The 21,512-nt window shown below is 38.3% G+C and overlaps 1 protein-coding gene across 3 annotated transcripts in view; it reads left to right on the forward strand.

Moving 5' to 3' along the window:
- Positions 1-21,512, forward strand: part of LOC131046637 (uncharacterized) — a 112,268-nt gene that overhangs the window by 47,092 nt on the left and 43,664 nt on the right. For all 3 annotated transcript variants that reach the window (XM_057980410.2, XM_057980412.2, XM_057980411.2), the window contains 2 exons: positions 7,814-7,887; positions 8,150-8,322. In XM_057980410.2, the coding sequence (XP_057836393.2) occupies positions 7,814-7,887; positions 8,150-8,322 (247 nt within the window). The remainder of the gene's footprint in view (positions 1-7,813; positions 7,888-8,149; positions 8,323-21,512) is intronic.

Raw genomic sequence — 21,512 nt, forward strand, 5'->3', positions numbered from 1 at the left:
TAATCATCTATGTGACATGAGATGCAAGTTAGAGTGTACAAAGACCAAATCCTTATCTTTTTTTACACCCAATCGGTTGCATTAAACTGAGTGGATAAAGGAGTATGCATTCCAATTCTACTCAATTGAAGAACTTACAACCTGTTGAATTTACATACAACATTTACAGTTAAAAAACATACATTATTATATGTAGTAGCAAAAGAAACACGAAGAAGCTAAAAATCTAGAAACGAAATGATACATACTTGAGATAGAACTTTATTGCATAAGATTGCAAGTAAACAGAGGCTTGGCCATGTAGGTACCACTATTCATGAGCATCTTTCTTGTACTTGTCTTGAAGAGTGCAAACATCATGATTTTTTGATGATATGAAGTGGCCAAACTCAGACAAGACAACATTTTCTATATCTCTATTTGGGAATATTCTTCTAAACGCAGTCTTGTACCTAGTAGCAACTTCTTCATTTCCATATGGTTACACCCTCTTTGGAAAGGAAATTGTCTTTTTGCTATAGCACCTTGGAGTTGGAGACAAAGCAAATTCTAGGAGATGCAAAGGCACGGTCATCTTGTTCCAACTGTCAACAATGATCCTTTGCACTTTTTTGAAAAATGCTTCTGTTGGGTCATACTCTTTGGATTTTATCATGGTCCTTATTTTTTTAAACATGTAGTCCATTACTCCATGCCATCAAATTATCTCACCCAAATATGGTCGATCTATATCTAAAACAAATTCAGAAGCATATGGATTTCAAAGACTTGATTCATTAATAGAATGAGCATGACGCTCATAAATAATACAAGAATATTTACAAGAATAGCAAGTTTCTAATAAGAAACTGCTGAGAAGATCAAAGACGATCTAACTAAAATAGAATATACACTATTGAGCATTAATACTAAAATTAACATTATTTTAATATTCTATTACCCTCCCTTAATGCTCAATCTATTAACTACACCTATAGACCCCCTGAATTTTACAAATTTATCAGGACCAAGGGGCTTGGTGAAGATGTCTGCTGGCTGCTCCGAGGTAGGAACATACGGCAACTGGATGGATCCGTCTTCAACCAGCTGTTGAATATAGTGACAATGAGTTTCCACATGCTTGGTTCTTTCATGGAAGACTGGATTCTTGGCGAGTTTGAGCACTCTCTGATTATCATAGAACAAGGGAGTAGGACCTGCCTTGGAGACATGCATATCCGCAAGCATTCATCGAAGCCAAACCGCCTCACAAGATGCCTTAACTGCTCCCCGATACTCTGCTTCTATCGTGGAGAGAGCCACTGCCTGGTGCTTCTTACTAGTCCATGTGACAGCACCAGATCCCAAACTAAACACATACCCTGCTGTAGACTTACGGTCATCAACCGAACCTGCCCAGTCAGAATCTGTGTAGCCACTGAGTATAGGATCAGAACTCCGAGTGTACAGAAGTCCATAATCAGGAGTGCCATTCACATAATGCAGCACACGCTTCGCTGCTATCCAATGATCAGCCTTGGGAGCTATCATGAAGCGTGAAATGTAGCTCACTGCAAAACTGATGTCAGGTCTAGTGGCAGTAAGATAGATGAGGCTGCCCACTAGTTGCCTGAACAGAGATTCATCCACAACTGGTGAAGATGACTGAGCTGAAAGTTTGAGCCCGGATTCCATAGGAGTAGAGGCAGGTTTGCAATCCTGCATTCTGAACCTGTCCACAAGACTTCTGGCATACTTGGACTGAGAGAGAAAGATACTGTTCTCAGTCTGCCAGACTTCAACTCCTAAGCAGTAATGTAGAAGTCCCAAATCTGTCATATCAAAGGTGCGACACAAATCCTGTTTGATCCCAGTGATCAAATGTGCTGAACTGCTAGTAATGATTAAGTCATCCACATAGACAACCACAAACAGAATATCATTACTAGTATGCTTGATATACAGGTTTGCATCAGATGGACTCCGCTGAAAACCATGATCTGTCAGGTACTTATCAATTTTCATGTACCAAGCCCGAGGAGCTTGTTTCAGACCATAGAGTGCTTTGACTAGTCTACAGACCTTCTGTTCTTGACAAGCAACCTTGAATCCTGGGGGTTGCGTCATGTAGACTTCTTCCTGTAAGTCACCATTCAAAAAAGCACTCTTGACGTCCATCTGATGGACTTTCCAACTGAACTGGGCTGCCAAGGCAAGAACGAGCCGTATGGTACTCATTTTGGCTGTAGGAGCAAAAGTCTCCTCATAGTCAATGCCTTCTTTCTGTGAGAACCCACGAGCAACAAGACGAGCCTTATACTTGTCTAGGGTTCCATCAGCTTTGTATTTTACTTTGTACACCCATTTGCAGCTAATGGGCTTCTTCCCTGAAGGAAGATTAGAAAGGGCCCAAGTGTGATTCTTCTGAAGACTCTGGAACTCAGCTTCCATAGCCTGTTCCCACTCAGGTATACCTTTAGCCTCTGAGTATGTCTGAGGCTCAAAAACACTGTGTATGTTAGCCATGCGAGCAAAATTGATTGTATGTTGCTGTTTGCTCTTATTACGAGAGGTTCTACCCTCAATGAGCTCAGTATCCCTGAGATCACCAATGGTCTTGGCCCACCACTTAGGCCGTAGAGTAGAAGTGCTAACATCTGGAGGAGCTGGAAGAGGCTCAGGATCAGAAACAGGAGCAGCAAGAGGAGGATTATTCTCCGGAGGGAACTCAGGTAGTGCATCATCGAAAATAGATTCCGCATCATCCCTCCCATCAGACAAACCTAATGGAATAAGAACACTGTGAGGCTGATCCTTAGAACTCTGCTTAGAAGAAGGGGACTAAAAGAATCCTCTGTCTTCATCAAATACAACATCACGACTGAAGATAAGACGTTCAGTGTCTATATCTATTAGTCTGTAGGCCTTATGGTGATCACTGTATCCTGTCATCATGAGTTTTTGACTTTTGGAATCCAACTTGGAGCGCTTAGCATCTGGAATCCAAACATAGGCAACAGAGCCAAAAACCTTCAGGTGGCTAATCTTAGGCTTCTGACTAGACCAAACCTCTTCTGGAGTCTTCCCCTTAACAGCCTGAGTAGGAGAACGGTTAAGTAGGTAGACAGCAGTAAACACTGCTTCAGCCCAATACTTATTCGGAACACTCCTGTGTTGTAACATAGAGCGAGCCATCTCAACAACCGTACGATTGCGACGCTCGACAACACTGTTTTGCGGAGGAGTGTAGGGTGTAGTCAATTGGCGTGTGATGCCATGGGTATCACAGAAGGTGGAGAATGCAAAAGAACAAAATTCCCCCCCATTATCTGTCCTAAGAGTAATGATGCTATGTCCAGACTCTTTTTCAACAAAGGACTTAAACTTCTGAAAGATACTAAATACATCTGATTTATGTTTAAGAAAGTACACCCACATCTTTCTACTAAAATCATCTACAATAAGCAAAAAGTATTTGCAACCAGTAACAGAAGATGTATTCATAGGACCACAAATATCAGCATGAAGTAATTGAAGTACCTTAGATGCGCGCCAAGACTTTCCATGTGTGAATGAAGTCCGATGCTGTTTGCCAGCTTGACAGGCGCCACATACTCCAAGATGCTGAGTCTGAATATCAGGTAACCCTGAAACAAGTCCCTCCCGAGATAGCTGAGAGAGATACTGAATGTTGAGATGTCCATATCTTTGATGCCACAAAGTGCTGAGAGGAGAAACACGAGTTGCTAGAGCCACTTCAGGAGAATCACCAGTGTCAAGAAGCCTATATAGGCCATGATCCTCTAGACCAACAACAACAGTAAGACGAGTCTCCCGATCAATGATGGAACACTGTGAGCACTGAACACCACATCTAGCTGAGGAGAATTCCTCATAATCTGACTGACAGAGAGCAGATTGAGTTCCATACCAGGAACATAGTACACATTCAGAAAAAGGAGAGTCCTGCCACCAGACTGTATCTGAACAGTGCCTCTGCCAACAACTGTATACTCCTCACCTCCGCCAAATACAACGGAATCACTGAAAGGTGAGAAGTTTGTAAACCAGTCACGTCGATGAGAAAAGTGACGTGATGCACCAGAGTCGATGTACCAAGCAGAAGACCTGGCATGATCTGAAGACCTCTTAGCCATAAAGGCATAAAAGGCAGACTCCTTCTGCTCGGAATGTTCAGCAACATGCGCCTTCTGGTGTGACCCTCCCTGCTTCTTTTGTTCAGAAGCAAGCCTCTGACGGCAATCTTTCTTCATATGGCCGTACTTGTGACAGTAATTGCACTGCACATTCTTCTTCTTAGCTCCATCCTGTGTCTGCGAAGAGCCTTTCTGCTGAGAAGACTGAGAGGACTGAAATTTGCCTTTATCCTTGTGAAAGGATTGGGCTGTGAAAGCATTTTCCGAGGAGGCTGATGTAGTACCACTACCAAACTGTTGTTTCCAACGATCTTGCTGTAGAAGTTTGGTGCACAATTCTGAAAACTTCAGATCAACATTAGTGGAAGTAATATTGAGGGTCTCAATGAAGTGTTCATACGATTTCGGAAGACTTTTCAGAGTGATTACTACCATGTCTTCTTCCTCCATAGTCCAACCAATAGCTTTGAGCTGATCTCGAATGTCCTTAATCCTCGTGAGGTGTTCCTGTAAGGACATACGTTCGTCCATCATAATGGAGAACAACGGATTCTTTAGAAAGAATGCTCGGCTCTTGTCGGATGTCTCATGCAATTCCTTCAGATGCTTCCAGATGTCGGAAGTTGTCTTGCCGGAAGGAATCTGTGGTAACTGATCATCAGTCACTGAGAGTTTGAGAAGCATAACTGCCTCCCGATTGCGTTCATCAAACTTATCTTGATCTGCACCAGGTGTACCAGGACTGAGCTCTTTTCCCAAAACAAGCTGGTCAAGATGCCTATATTCAAAAATGGTCAACATACACTGTTTCCAGATGTTGTAATTGTTGCCATTAAAGCATTGACTGCCTTCTAACATCAAGTTGGTTAGAGAAGCCATTTGCACGTTTCCCAAAAAAATTTCCAGCTGACCCAGAAAAATCCAAAAACAACCCAGAAATTCGTGCGAAAAACCTAGAAGGAATCTGCTGTCAGAATCTGGATCCGCGGGCTCGAAAATTGAGGCACGAAAATCGAGGCACCCAGAAAAAACGGACAACTACCCAGATTAGGGTTCAAAAAACCCACCAAGAATTTGCAAGAATAATTTATTTTCGATGGAAACTAGAAGGTAAACACCTTAATCGAAAATTTCAGAGGGTCGTGGAAGCCATGATTTGCTTCAGAAAAAAAAATTGCGTCGCCGAAGGTGCAGATCGCGACGCGTTTGCAGGTCGTATCGCGTCGCCGAGGTTGTAGGTTGCGTCGTCGAGGTTGCAGGTCGCGACGCCGAGGGTTGCAGGTCGCGACGCGTCGCCGAGGGTTGCAGGTCGCGAACAGACGGAGCAACGGTCACGACGACTCTGCAGGTCGCGCACTACCACGAACACCGCCGAACATAGGTCGCGACGACTCTGCAGGTCGCGCACCAACCACGAACGCCGCCGAACACAGGTCGCAAAAAACCGCGACTGTACAAACCCGCGATGTAGTCATAGGAGCTAGGAAAACTGAAAAAAAAACCTGAGATGGATTTTTTAAAAACTAGAAATAATTTCGAAAATTTCCACTAATTGGAAATTAGAATTAAAAAATTTCGAAAAAATTTCTCCTATAGCTCTGATACCATAAAACAAATGCAGAAGCATATGGATTTCAAAGAATTGATTCATTAACAGAATGAGCAAGACGCTCATAAATAATACAAGAATATTTACAAGAATAGCAAGTTTCTAATAAGAAACTGTTGAGAAGATCGAAGACGATCTAACTAAAATAGAATATACACTATTGAGCATTAATACTAAAATTAACATTATTTTAATATTCTATTAATATCTATATACCTAATCACACTTGTGATGGGCTCAATGAAACTCAAAATATATTGCACATGAGCCCACCATTCATCATCTAAGATCGGTGCTTTGACGTTTGGGCTCATTTTGTTTGTTTTTGCTTCCATACACTTAAATGAATATTGATGACCATGGTGCTCAATGGCTCTTGCTCCTTGAAACATCTCCTACTGGTTTATGCTCAATTTTTCTCACTTTTTCCACTATTTAATTGTGTTATACAGTTTGCATGATGGTGATTTTGTGAATGGTTTCAGATTTGCAAGTGAATGGTGATATTTTTGTGATGCGAATATTGCTCAAAATCACAGAGAAATGCATATAAACTGAATAATGAAGATAACCATTGGCACAAACTGAAAATAATAATATTCCCTCAATATTAATCTGCAGATAAGAACAGAAATATAAGGGGTTGATATTTGTTGCAAATACTGGACTGTTATGATAAATAATAATGCTCAGGAAAAAACGCATACAATCTACAAATGAAGTTGCAGCTCTTTAAACATTACACAGCAGCAACAATAAACTTCAGAAACCCCTTCCAGATCTGCTCATGTTCAAGTGTACTGCCAGGACTTGTTCCTAAAGGAGGAGATATGATATGCAAATATTCACTTTAAACAGATATGCAAATATTCACTTTAAAGTTTAAACAGATATATAGCAGCACCCAGCTTCCCCAACAACATCAGCAAAGTAAATGTTACCTCTTGGCTGGCTCTATATGTGCCCTATACATCCGGGAATGGAGTTCTGAAACCCCATGGTCAGCAAACTAACACACAAACATGCAACTCGAACAGCAGGAAGAGGGCCATGAGTTAGCAGAGAGAATATTGGCAGCTATGCAGGCTGCCCTTCTCTTCACTTCTGAGTTGAGTCTACTTTATCAACTGCACTCTTTCCTCCATAACTTGTAAAACGCTTCTAATATTCAATTTATATCTGTTTGCCCTTCTCAGAGAATGAACTTAGCGGCCAACTTCAGAGCAAACTCTCTTCACACGCCACTTTCAACTTCTCATCAAATTGCTTAAAGAAGCACTCTCTACTTTGGCATCCACTTTAACCAATCTTCAAGTATGGTGTCCCATGTAAAAAAGCTCTCACTATGCTTTCAAGCGCCCAGCCAAGAGAAGTAAATAATGGCTTCCATTTTCTTTCCAGAAGATCTACCAAACATAAACTATAAACTAGATTAAAACGAAAGTGGGAGACTAGAGGAGGAGTTCAATCAAGTCGCATGTCTAAAACAAGACTCTAGTCAGGAGACCAAGAGTATCATTATCTATTACCAGGAAGGGGGCAATGCAAGATCTTAAAATGCTTATATCTTATGATTATATCCAAGGCTAAGGGGCTGTGCTGGGCAAATCCTGTGGGGAATTCAGGCAAAAGAAAAGTCGAGTATTGTGCATCTGCTTCCATGACTTGAGCTGCAGATGAACGGAAGGCCCAGATGCTGGAACAAAGTTGATCTACTCTATATAGAATAAATAAGTCTTAGGACTTCGGGGACACTTTGGTGCTTTGGCACCTTATTATACACAATTATATCAAAGAGTGTAGTATGCTTTGCAGTTATAAAACAATTAATAATGAGATTAGAAGGAAAGGAAATAAAGGATATAACAAATAAGGGAGTTAAATCTTGGTTCTTTCTACATATTATTGTACTATATCTTAGTATTTAATAGTTTTTTTTTTGTTTTGAAGGTTCTAGCTTCGTAAAGACTATTTATACTTAAGTATTCAATATTTTGTTTTAATTGCATCTTAAATACTATAATTATCTTTGATACTTTGTTTTATGATTATCTCATCATTTTGACAGTGATATGCAAATTTTGGAGATGAATTCCGCAGCTGATGCATCTGGTTCTTTGGCACGTGCCTCATTTGTTTCAGGTAAAATGTATTTGTGCCTCACTGTTTGCAGAATACTAGGCTCTAGGTATTCTACAGAATTTATCTTGTTTCGTGGGTCTGCTTCTTTTATTCCAATGGTTGTTGTTGGTTGATATTTCTATAGATTTTGAGACTGAAACTAGACTTCAAGAGGCTTTCCTTTTCGTTAGAAGCTCCGTTTCTTGCATTTTGTTCGGGTTTTCTTTCAAGGGCATTAATTATTCTGACTATTTTTCCTGAACAATGGTTTGCAACTTTGCAGTTGCTAGTGAGTGGACTTATTGGGATGATAAAGTGTCACCAGAAGACATGGTAGAGATGTGGAGACATCCCGATGTTCGAAATGAGTGGATTAGGCATGGAGAAAAAGAGGGAATGGTGCGGTTTTCTCGAGACTCAGATAAGAGGCCTTATTTGACAACAACAGAACTTAAGGTATAATTTGTTATTAAATTCAGATTATATAAAATAATATTTCATTTATATTGTATTGGTTGCAAATATGGCATTTCAGAGTCCCATTTGCAGTGGAAAGACAGTAAATAACCACTCTTTAATAAGATTTTTAACATCCATTGAGATGCAACTTTTGTTTTAATTGTTTATGTCAGCCTCTTTATTTCCTATTCTTTATGGCAATGAACTTAAAAGTCTGGTATCCTTTGAATCTTGTAATGCATTGAGCTTCAGAATTTCCTATAATAAAACAAACGATAAACATTTTATAACCAGCTGAAAATTTAAAATCTAGCGATAGGGTAATAGGAAGTCACAAACATATAATGAGCATCCAAACACCAAAATAACCTCTTACACTACAAGTACAGTAATCCAAGACTAAACCATTGATTAAGTGATATTGATGAACAATGTACCCTGGGTGCAGAGAGAATCCAAATGACCACAGGGTACATTGTGCATGCATGGTAATGTATTAACGTTGTTACTTCTGAAAGAAAATTAGTTGCTGCTTTGCCTACTAAAAAATGATTCAGATATATGGTGATATTTTTGTAGTAGGTATTACTTGAACTGTGATTTTGGCTCTGGGAAGCCTTTTTTTGTTTCCCTTTTATCATTTATTTTCTTGTAGAGTGCAGAGAAGTAAAGCCATTATGAGAAGGATATGCCGAAAGCTAATGTGAGGTTTCAAGCCTAGGGGCTCCAATACTGGTAGGTTGCACGGAGCAAAATCATACAGGAAGTATAACATATTTACATGTGCAACAAATATACAATAATTTGATGAATAAAAAATGTTAACATAGGTTGACATATCATTCTAATGCCATCATACCTCTTCATTAGATAATAAATACTCATGACTGTTTCTTTTCTACCAACAATGATGATCTCTTATTTAATTTTCATAACTATGCTATTTATTCCGTATTTAAACATACGTCATTTCCTTTTTCTCTACTCTCCTCTCTTTTGTACATTTTATTTCTTTAGTTTTCCTAACCAAGGCCTTTTTACCCTAGCTGTCTTCAATAACTGAATATTTTTTTTACTATCTGGGTCCTATTGATTTATTTGGTTATATATTTATTGCAATGCTTGTACCTCAAAGTCCAGATGTATATGATGTTTTCTCTTTTCTTCTTTTTTGGCATAGGAAGGAGAATTATATTAAGCTTTGAAATCTAGAAATACACACAGTAGTGCAGTGTACATGTTTTTGGAGATTGGGGAGATGTGCTCCTGCTATAGCATATGCCTTCTTCCAATTGCACTAGATGTATCTAGCAAGAAAGAGCATCCTTCATGCTTATTGAGGCGTTAATGAATACCCCTGCTATACAAAACAAAAGTAAAGCAAACCAAAAGTGATTGAAATATCCAAATTTCTAAAAGGTCGAAAAATCTCCACCTAGGATATTTCTTGCTCATTTAAACATATAACTCGCTAGGAACATTGGAGAGAAAACAATATGGGTCAGTAAGGTTATGCAATTCGGAGGGAAATCCTCCAATACAAAAAAAAGTTAAAAGATCAAGACAAAAGAGTTGAAAGTTAGGGCATAATAGATATCAAAGGAAAATTATCACACAACAAGGATAGATGAGAGGAATAACTCAAGTTACTGGTTCAGGTTTGGGTATGCTGATATGGCAATTTTATTTTTGGTGTTGGGTTTGTTTTGAGTATGTCTGTATAAAAATGTATAAATATCATAAACATATACATAATTGTAGCCAAACAATGTAAATTAAGATTCAAATACACAACATCCATATAATTAAACAAAACCACCATAAAAATAAAAAATACTTTGTTAATGTCAATTTGTTAAATTTGAATGTCATGATAGTTATTCATTGATCAATTTTAAAGTAATAAAATTAGCAATCGATGTCATATGGGTCTTTACAAAAATCATCATCATCATCATCATCATCATCATTGACATTAGCTGATGGAGATGGATTATAAATGTAAGTCACTAAAAGGACTTTTAGGAGCAAGAATCTTTTGCAACACAAAGAACCTTCTGCACAAGAGAAACAATGAAAACTGCTATATTGCCAATAATGGTACAATGTACAAGATACCGTAATGTACAAGTGAGTATAAATAGGCAAGGGACATAAGACAACATAAGATCATGACAAGTGTCATAATCATATGAGTTGAGACACAAAAAGTAAATGCCTTAGATAAACTTAACTAACTAGGTGTGAAAAGAACCTGAAAGGGAAATTGGTTAGAGAATAATCTTGTTCACACCAAGACCCCTCCCTAATTGCAAATTAAGGAGGAAAATACAAAGACTCAAAGATGGGTCTTGAGCTTGATGAATTATCTATATAATAAAGAATCTCTCGCAAGCAAACAAAAGAGAAAACTTGTAGGAAAAAATTCCTCCCCAAAAGAGACAAAACATGAAAAGAAAATATGTACAAGTGAAGTTAAGAGTTTTCAAGATGAGCCCCCACCGATAACTTCCTTCACTCCAAAGCATCAACCGCAATTGAAAATAATGAGGTCTTGTCAAAGATTTAGTGAAAACGTCTACGATTTTCTCCTTGGTAGAACACCATGTTGGATGAATTATTGAATGAAGTTCTTGTGGATCTCAATGTACTTTGTTGATGCTCCACTATGTTGCATGAAATGTGAATGACATTTTGATTATCGCACAGAAGAGTAGCAGGATGATTAAGAGGAAATTTGAACTTGGTCATCAACTATCGAAGTCGAAGAACCTCTTGGCTAGCCAAAACTGCACCTTAATACTTATCCTCTATCACTGATAATGCAATAGTTATTGGCTTCTTGGAAGACTATGCAATTAGACCATAATAAAGGTAAATGATGAACAAATAGATTTTTGATCATCAACATCACTAGTCCAATCTAAGTCAATGAAGCCCACAATTTGAGAAGCTCCTCATGTACAGTGAATGCCAATATGTGATGTGCCTTGAGTATACCTCAAGATAAATTTGGCTACCTTCCAATGACTCTCATTTGGCTTTTGAGAGAAATGGGAGACAATTCTAACCACAAAGGAAATATCAGGACGACTATGTCAAGCAAAAAAGATTGCCAACCAGTTGTCGATACAATGTAACATCAACTATGGGTCTAGTGCAACTAATAGATAGTACAATGCTTGACTAAAATGGCATGGGGGGGAGGCTTGCAATCAACCCTATTAAATCTCTAAAGAAAATCAAGAGCATACTTCTACTAAAACATGAAGATCTCTTTGAAAATTTGAAGAACCTAAAGACCAAGGAAGAAATGTAGAAGTTCAAGATCTATCATATTGTATTCTCCATCAATGCTAGTTAGGCACCCTAGATCATGGAGGAAAACCACCTATGAGAATGAAGTCATCCACATACAACAAAAATTAAAAGGCCCTTCCCATGTCTTTGAGTGTAAATTGGTGGGGATTGGAATGGTAGCATGTGAAACTAGAAGCAAGCAAGAAGCTATTCATTTTCTCATACCAAGCCCAAGGTTTTTGTTTGAGACCATCTAATGAATGAAAAAGCTTGTTAATGAGTGAAGAGTCTTGCACAAATTCTAGAGGATATTCCATGCAAATCTCATGATGAAGATCATTGTGCAAAAATAACTCTTCACATCCATGTGAAAAATTGGCTATTCTTGTGATGCAACGAGAGCAAGTATGAGATGAATATAATCCGTCTTAGCAAAAAGAGAAAATGCCTTGGAATAATCAACGCCTTTAACTTTAGAAAACCCCATAGCCACAAGACATGCCTTGTACTTGTCAATAGTCCTATTTTCTAATTGGTGGAATCTTAAAAGTAATGGCTATTCTTGGTTGAAAAGGAGGACCTAATATGATGAAGAATGGAATCAAACAGGTGTGGTGAAATGTGGATTAAGGATGGGATCTAACTATTGGATCTCAAAATGGCACAATCTCAACAATTAGGAATCAAAGGGATGATTCCTTGCTTGAAAGGAGATTGAAAATCTTGCCAAGGTCACTTGGTGCTAGTTCTTAGTTTTGCAGTCGAAATGCTATTTAACAAGGGGCCTAGTGATAATTCTCTACAAATATTTGGGATGGTCGAATTGAAACTCAATTTGAAGGGTTGTTTCTTGGTTACAATGCATAGAAACATTAACGCCAAATAATTATAATGCATACATGAACCACTCGCGGAAAACTAAACTATATTCTACTCTAGAAAACACACACACACAAAGGAGTAAGGGTTAGTGAGAGATAGCCCAAGTGGTTCTAACTCCCAATAATGAGCACTATGTTGCAAGATGAATAAACCATCAGCTATTGATGATTTTCAATTGCATAATTAGAACAAGAAGTGGTGCTTTGTTCAAAGAAAACTCAATTGTGAGAGTTCAATAGCATCTACCATACATGTGTGCATTAAGAGGAGATTTTGAACACTAAAAATTGACAAGATTTAAAATATTTTGCTGTATATTGACATAAAATATTGGTTTATTGTGTTGAAGTAAATTAAATTTATTTCAGACTGATGCAATTCTTACAATATGCAGATTATAATGTACTGATGAGACGCTGATGTACTTCTTTTCTTCAAGTCTGAGATTGCCGATCAAAGGGAGAGAGAGCATTTTTTTATTATTATGTCTTCTCTTTATGATATCGGCATGTATAAATATATATGTGGAGAGACATGTCATGAGGGGACATGTCTCCACAATGTGGAGCCACGTCCGCTCATGACATGGCCCTCTCTCAAAGAATACAACACTTGCCAAAGGGTGCTTTCAAGAGGCCCGATCCTCAATCTGTTCAGTTAACATAAAAACCAAAAACAATATTATGAAAGCCGCCGATCTACTGTGCATTACATTTGATCATTACTCGATCCAGGTATGTTTGATATAATAAATACGATCATTTCTTGATCTGTTATATATAAAACAATGTTGCCGTCAATGTTCATTGCTCAAAACATGGCAAGAGAAGATGAAATAGAAACTGATTACACAGATTAATATACTTGTATCTGTATAGTATTTCGATTAAATAGAAGGATGATGGTTTTACAAAGCATTTGAAATAATTATTCTTATAGGCACAAGAAATGTGTATGTGTATATACGTCAGTTCACATAGTGAACTGACATACATACATACATACTTATATATATATAATCAATATAAACGATCATCCTTATATCTGACCGAAACTACTATGCATCAACACTCCGTCTTAGCTAGGGAAGATAATCAAGTATATATCAATGGAGATATCACCTAACTCGTGATATCAGAGGATGTTTCAAGAACACCAAGTTACATGACATTCTTCACATATACATCCAAGTTATGGTATGTGCACTGACATCACGTCTCATGATGTCTACCATAACAAGTCATGGCATTTCCATGGATATTACGTCGCATAATATCCACCATGATTATCTCATAAGGAGCATAATGATATTCAACTGATATCAAGTCTCATGATATCTATCAATAAGTCCAAGAGATACTAACTATCATGACATGTCCATAAATATCAAGCCACATGATATTTGTCATGATAGTGAATTAATCATTGTAAAGTCGTCGCCTTACAATGTTAGATACAAGTGTTCATTATTTGAAAGATCGTCACCTTTCAATAATGTACACAGGGTAGGCCCACAAGTCATAGAGTCACACATATGACAAAAGAGTTTACACATTAAACATCTTTCTTTATATTAATACAAATAAACAATTTTTAGATTCAATCTCAATAACTTACATTTCAACCATACCAAGTTTCTTCCTGAAGTGTTCAACTTTCACTCTGGGGAGAGGCTTGGTGAGAATGTCTGTTGTTTGATCGCTTGTATTAATATACTCCAACTGGATCACATTCCTTTCTACCATGTCTCTCACATAGTGGTAAGGAATCTCTATATGTTTCGATCTATCATGGAATACTGGATTTACAGATAGTTTGATGCAGCTTTGATTGTCACAGTGGATGAAAGTAGGTTTCTGTTGACGTGTATTTTGTACACTATCAAACACAGAATAAAATACCCAAGGGTACCTTATCCTCTCTTGAGTAAAGCCTCTGATTGCTGAAGATATCGCGGAAAAGGATCAATCAGGATGACTCCAAGGTTCTTCATTGTAGGATCTCTAGGTGTGGATAAGCTCTTTGTGGTATGATGTGATTTGCTGGAATCACAAGGGGACTTACATTTGATGATTGAATGTCTGATCTGCTTTAAATACTGCTGGAACACAGGCTCTTACTAGCTTTAAAAAAAAGGAAAAAAGACGAGGGCGAGGAGAGGATCTAATCCTAATACTAAGAATGTAGGAGCAATGAATGATCTTTGATGAAATTCTAACTAAGTTTTGTTTTGACATCGCTAGACCATCTCCACAAGGTTAGTGCGATCTTCGAAGGAAAGCTTTATGATGTTCAAATCATCACTGCAGGCATAGACACCATCAGGTTGATGCATATCAATGAAGAAGCGACAACTGAAGTTAAGCTTAAGCTGAATGATTCCAGTTGACTACACAAGGCAAGTCTGCAATCAACAAACTGCTAGTAGTATGGATATACGAATTCCACCATCAATCAAGCACATTTCTTCCATTCATCTAATAACATGAAATCAAATATAAGAAGTATAAAGACCATGCAAATTGTCGAATTGACCCATAAATTTTTCTTCGATGAAGTTACAAGTCTCTTACAACAACATCTTGGCAACAATCTTTGCCTTCTCTCTCTACTCTACTCTAATTGCTATTCTATCAACTAGCTAATCACCTTCTAACTACTCTCTGTCTGTCTTCTATTAACTGCTTCTATATATTTCCTTTACAAAATGAAGAGCCGGGGCTTATATAGTGCCCACAATACAATTCGATGGCTAAGATCAATTTGAGATCAATGGCCAAGATTCAATAATGAAAACCCTAATTAGGGTTTGTTACAACCATTACATAACATTTAATGCTCGACCAATGAAATAATTGTATTGCTTGGACACATGTCCTCTCTGGAAAATTCCACCAATGGATAGCCGGGGTAGGTACATCGGAGTTTGTGCCACCTTCCATAAGTTAGGTACATTGAATCTGGACATGCTGAGGTGGACCAATCCGACTGGAGAAGTGATGACTAGGATGCCACCTTGTCTGACACTTGTAACTTGGTAGATATTCAACTTGATGTTGTTGAGAAGCTAGCTTTAATTAATTCATCTGGAACTATCTGCTTCTTCAACAAACCCTTTGCTCCGACTTCTTTTGTCTCTGATGTGCAGGATGTTGATGTACCTCGCCCTAGAATGCTGGATTGGAGAAGTCGCCCTTGATGATGCTTGACTGAAGAAGGCCGTCCTTGTCAATGCTAGACTGAAGGAGGTCGCCCTTGTCCTTGCTTGATCGTCCTTGATGAGAACCTGTCGACTTGTAGATCCTCCGGGCTTTGGAGTCGCCATCTTGATACCTACACAACATTTCAAAATTAGTAATATATCTTGAAATCTAAAAATTACACTTTAAAAGGAAGATTCAAGATTTTAATTAGGAAACTTCATGATAAATCTTGAGTTATCATTTCCTAGTTAACCATGCAATACTTAGACTTTTCTAAAAAATGTCTAAAAAAATCAAACCTTGAATAAGGGTGTCAAGATGATTTTGCCATACCTCCTCTTGAGAATTAACCCTAAGAAATGATGCAAAAATAGGAGAATTCGCTAGGCAAAAAATGTAGATCAAAGCTCTCCCTTGGATAAAATGCACCTCCTTTAGCTTGGAAAAGAACTCCACCTTCCACTAGCTTCTTCAAGATCTGGAAATTTGCCTTCAAATGTCTTCAAAAAATCTGGAAATTATCCTCCAAACTAGCAAGAAATACGCCTCTCCAATAGCCTTCAAGATGAATTTCGCCCTCCACTAGCTTCTCCACATTTAGTAGAAATTCGCTCCACTCCTCTGGATTTCGCTCCTCAAATTGCTCTCCAATTTTGCACTTGAAAGGATGATTGAATGATTTAAATTGTGAAAAAACACCTTCCAATATATAGAGCGCTCACCTTCCACTTACCCATGAGGCCGACCTTGCAAATAAAAGGTGAAATAATAAATAAAACCTCAAAAGGAGTAGGCCGACTTGTCAAATAAAGGCAAAATAATGCCTTGTGCGCTCAACTTTTAATTTTAATTTCACAAAAATTAATTTTAAATGCCTTTATAATAGAAATTCGATTTTTTGAGGCCCAAAATTAAATTTCGTAAGTGCCAATTTAATTAATTTTTTCAAATATTCCAAAGTTAGCAATTTGGCATCTAATGCGATTTGGAGGATATTAACGCCCAAATATGGTAAAAAATAATGAATGCCATTAACTTCACTCTGGTCCCTTGGAGAGGGACAGGAGCACTTTTTCATTTTTAGGCTAGGATTCTCAATTTTTTGAAGTCAAACCTTTGTTCACCATGCTTTAGAAGATCCTTCCCATCTCGCACAACCTTGCCTTAGCATAATCTCGGAAGGAAATTGTTGATTTTATAAAAAGCGCCCTGGTCCTTCAGCGAGGGACAGGAGCACTTTTGAGTCCATTGCATGAATTCTTGATCATATCAACTTCAAACTATCCTCCAGGCGTAGAATATCACATTTCACTCCATCTTGAGCCTTGGTAATAAAAATATCCTTTCAAAATGCAAGGTAAATGGTCATATTTGGAAATTGTGCCCTGGTCCCTTGGTGAGGGACGGGAGCACTTTTGCCAGTTGTCGTCAAAATTTGCAACTCTTGCATCTCAATTCCACCTCAAGGCATTTTAAACACTTTTTCAAACTTGCGCCTTGGCCTCAATTTGTCCAAATTGGCGAGAAAGGCTAGATAACATGTTAAGTGCTCTGGTCCTTCAGTGAGGGACAGGAGCACTTTTTCAACTTCAAGCTTATCTGTCCTTTGCTAGCTTCCCAAATTATCTTCAATGGGCTAATCATGTCCTCTTTCATTCATTTCAATCACAAACTTGCCTTGGCCTTGCAGGGAATTCACACTTTTTGGAAAATCGCTCTGGTCCCTTGGAGAGGGACGGGAGCACTTTTGGAAAATCGCTCTGGTCCATTGGTGAGGGACGGGAGCACTTTTGGAAAATCGCTCTGGTCCCTTGGTGAGGGACGGGAGCACTTTTTACATCTTGGCGTACTTCTTTGTTCTTTAAACCTCTCAATTGCGTCCAAGGCATAAAACATCATTCGTCCTTCCTATCCAAGTCAAGTTTTGCCATAAAATATCAAACAAAGAAGAGAAACTTGAAAAAGTGGCATGGTCCTTCAGTGAGGGACGGGAGCACTTTTTGTCATTTGGGTTGATTTACTCCTTTGTGAATCGCTTCAATTATATTCAATGGACAAAACATGCTTCCCTTAACCTCTTCAAATCATAAAATCACCTTAACCTTGCAAAGATAGTGCAAATTTGAAATTCAGTGCTCCGGTCCTTCAGTGAGGGACGGGAGCACTTTTTGCCCTCTAAGCCAAATTGTCTCACTTTTCATTTCGAAATTCCTTTGCTAGGGAAGATTTCATCTTACTTGACGCTATGAATAAAAGTTAATGTCCAAAAGAGGTCTAAAATTGTGCATATAAAGAAAAGCGCTCTGGGCCTTCAGTGAGGGACGGGAGCACTTTTTACCTTCTAGGCAAAAACTTCATCATTTTATTGTTTTCAGTCAAGTCTGGATGCTTTATCATGTTCATTTAGTCCTCCACTATGCCTTTGATGTTTCGATTTGACCAAACAAGGCCAGGAATGACTCAAATAAGTCATTTCGCCCTGGTCCTTAAGTGAGGGATGGGAGCACTTTGCCTTGGTCCCTTGGTGAGGGACAGGAGCACTTTTTCCTTTAACCTTCAAAATTCACCATTTTTGTGCCTTCAAAATCTTCAAAAGTATCAAGTCATGTCCAATTATCATTTCGGAAGACCCTGCACAAAACAAAATAGAAAAGTCAGTGACAAATATGCATAAAATAACATTTGTGCTCTGGTCCCTTGGAGAGGGACGGGAGCACTTTTGTCCTTTCTGGCTAAAATATTCAAAATTTAGGTCTCCAATCATTTCACAAGGCAGAGTTAGGTCATCTTCAAGGCCCGAAATCAGTTAGCAAGCTCTCGCAAAACAAGAAATTGCACTTAGAATGAAATTCGCCCTGGGCCTCCAGTGAAGGACAGGAGCACTTTCTCTGTTTCAGGCATCATCTTGCCTCCAAAATTTGATCAAAATTTACCTAGGCAAGAATATACAATTTCATCTTCAAAATGCTAACACTTAGACAAAATTTGAATTTTCCCTCAAAAACCCTGACTAGACCTAACCTGGGACCTATCTGACCTCCTGACAGACTCACCTTACTTCAATAATCAATCCTCGGAAGGATGCTTAATAACTTTCAAAATTTGACTGGACTCAGCTTGAAAAACATCCAAAAGAAACCCCTAAGGTTTAGCCCTAGCCCAGACAGACGACTCACTCATTCAAAACCCTAAAAGCAGAGAGAAGAACAGGCAAAACAAAAGCGAAAAGAGGGGGTCCCCATTTAAATGGGGCGATGTGTGAAGACGTCACAACAGTTTCAGAGGCTCACCAAATAAGCCTACAAGCAGTTTTCGGAGCCATACTGCTTCTCTTTCTCACAAAGATGCTGCAATATATTCGTCTTCTGTTGTGCTTTGAGCTACCGAAGACTGTTTTATGCATATCCAAGAAATTATAGCTGATCCCAAACTGAAGCAAAACCTTGATGTGCTTTTCCGATCAGTCACACTTCTAGCCCAATTAGAATCAGAGTATCCATGTAGATTTAGGTCAACATGTTTATATTTGAGACCATATCCAATAGTACCTTGAAGGTGCCTCAATATATGCTTCGCAGCAACAAGATGTATCTCTCGAGGTTCACACGTAAACTGACTCAAAGCATTCATTGCATAGCAAATATCCGGTCGAGTGTTAACCAGGTACATCAGTGATCCAATTATCTGTCTGTAAAGAGTAGGATCTGCAAGTCTGGATTCTGTTGCTGCTTCTTTTAGTTTATGTAAGTTGGTTTCCATGGGTGTCGACATTGGTCTACAGTTCCACATCCCAAATCTCTTCAGAATATCAATAGTGTATTTCCCTTGATTTAGAAAAATACTATCTGATTTCTGCCAGACTTCCAATCCAAGGAAGTAATGTAAACTGCCCAAGTCTTTCATATCAAATTCTAATGCCAGGTCCTTCTTACATTGAACAATAAGGTGACCTTCTCTTGTAATTAGCAGATCATCAACACATAGGATTAGTATCACTATCAACATATCACCATTAATTACTTTAAAGTAAAGATTTGGATCTGTATCATTCTTGGAGAATCCTAGACCCAATAGATAGCTGTCGATCCTCTCATACCAAACTCGGGGAGCTTGTTTAAGTCCATATAAGGCTTTCTTCAGTTTGCACACATGTGAAGCTGCATCATGAATCACAAAACCTTCAAGTTGTTCTAGATAGACTTCTTCTTCAATAGTCCCATTCAAGAATGCAGTTTTCACATCCATCTGATGGATCTTCCAGCCTTTAGCTACTGCAATAGCTATGACTGCTCTAATGGAGGTATATCGGGCAACAGGTGCAATTGTCTCTTCATAATCAATACCTTCCTTCTGTGAGAATCCTCTAGCAACAAAACGTGCTTTATGTTTCTCTATACTGCCATCTGTAGCATGTTTAATTTTGAAGAGCCACTTGGACGAGACAACAGATTTCTCTTTTGGTCTAGGAACTATGTCCCAAACATCATTTTTCAGAACGGATTGATACTCTTCTATCATAGCATCCTTCCAAAATTGATGCTTGAGAGCTTCTGTAACACCAGTAGGTTCAACATTAATGATTTCATTCATTAATGCATCATATGTTAACTTGCGAGGTCTTTTGCTCTCTTTGAATGTCCCTTTAGGTGTTGCATGCATTTCTGCTTCCTGTATCATCTTTCTAGCCCAAAGTGGTCTCTTGTGATTATTGTCCGGTTCCTCTTCTTGAATCTCTAGAGGAATCTGACTTTCATTTGTGGTTTCATCTGGATACTCCTTCTGAAACTCAGGAACAGGATCCTCTTCCATACCTTCATGTGAATCTGGTATTTCTATCTCATTTTATCTCTTAGCCTTCTTAAAGGCAATGTCTTCTTCAAAAATGACATCTTTACTTAGTTCAAATTGTCTCTTTCCAGGTATGTATATTCTGTAAGCTTTTGAAGTTTCACTATAGCCTACAAAAATTCATTTTCTTCCAGAAGGTTCTAGTTTCAACCTCTTCTCTTTAGGCACATGGATGTCAACTGGGCAACCAAATATCCTTAAGTGACTGATATCAGGTTTTACACCAGTAAAGGCTTCTTCAGGAGTTTTGTTATCCAAGTGTGAGTGAGAACATCTATTTTGAATGTATACAGCTGTATTAGATGCTTCAGCCCAAAATGAGGTTTCTAAGTTTTGATCATAAAGCATTGCCCTAGCTGCTTCTACAATAGTTCCGTTTTTCCTCTCAGCAACTCCATTTTGTTGGGGATTATAGGGTACAGTGAACTCCCCCTTAATCCCTGCATTTACACAAAATTCTTTAAAGATTTCAGAAGTATACTCTTTCCCATCGTCTGTTCTAAGTATTTTAATTTTCTTCCCGGAAGACTTTTTTGTAAGAGCTTTGAATTCCTCAAACCTTTTAAGGATCTCTTCCGATTTCTTGCACTTGAGGAAGTATATCTAGGTCTTCCTGGAGAAGTCATCAACAAAAATTACATAATACAAAAGTTCTCCTATGGAGGGTACAAACATGGGTCCACATAAATCAGAGTGGACAAATTCTAATACAACTTTAGTTCTACTCAAACTATTAGGAAAAGTATCATTAGTATTTTTCCCCAAGGCACACCCTTTACATGACCCATTATGAGTTTGATTTAGTTTAGGTAGTCCAGTTACAAATTTATCCATAGAAGTTAGGGCACGAAAGTGAATATGGCCTAATCTTCGATGCCAAATCTCATTTGGGTCAGAAGTCTCATGAATAAGGGCTTGATTTGACTCAGTGCAAAGTTTGTATAGGTGTCCTTG

This window comes from Cryptomeria japonica, chromosome 11, assembly GCF_030272615.1.
Source record: "Cryptomeria japonica chromosome 11, Sugi_1.0, whole genome shotgun sequence".
NCBI lineage: Eukaryota > Viridiplantae > Streptophyta > Pinopsida > Cupressales > Cupressaceae > Cryptomeria > Cryptomeria japonica.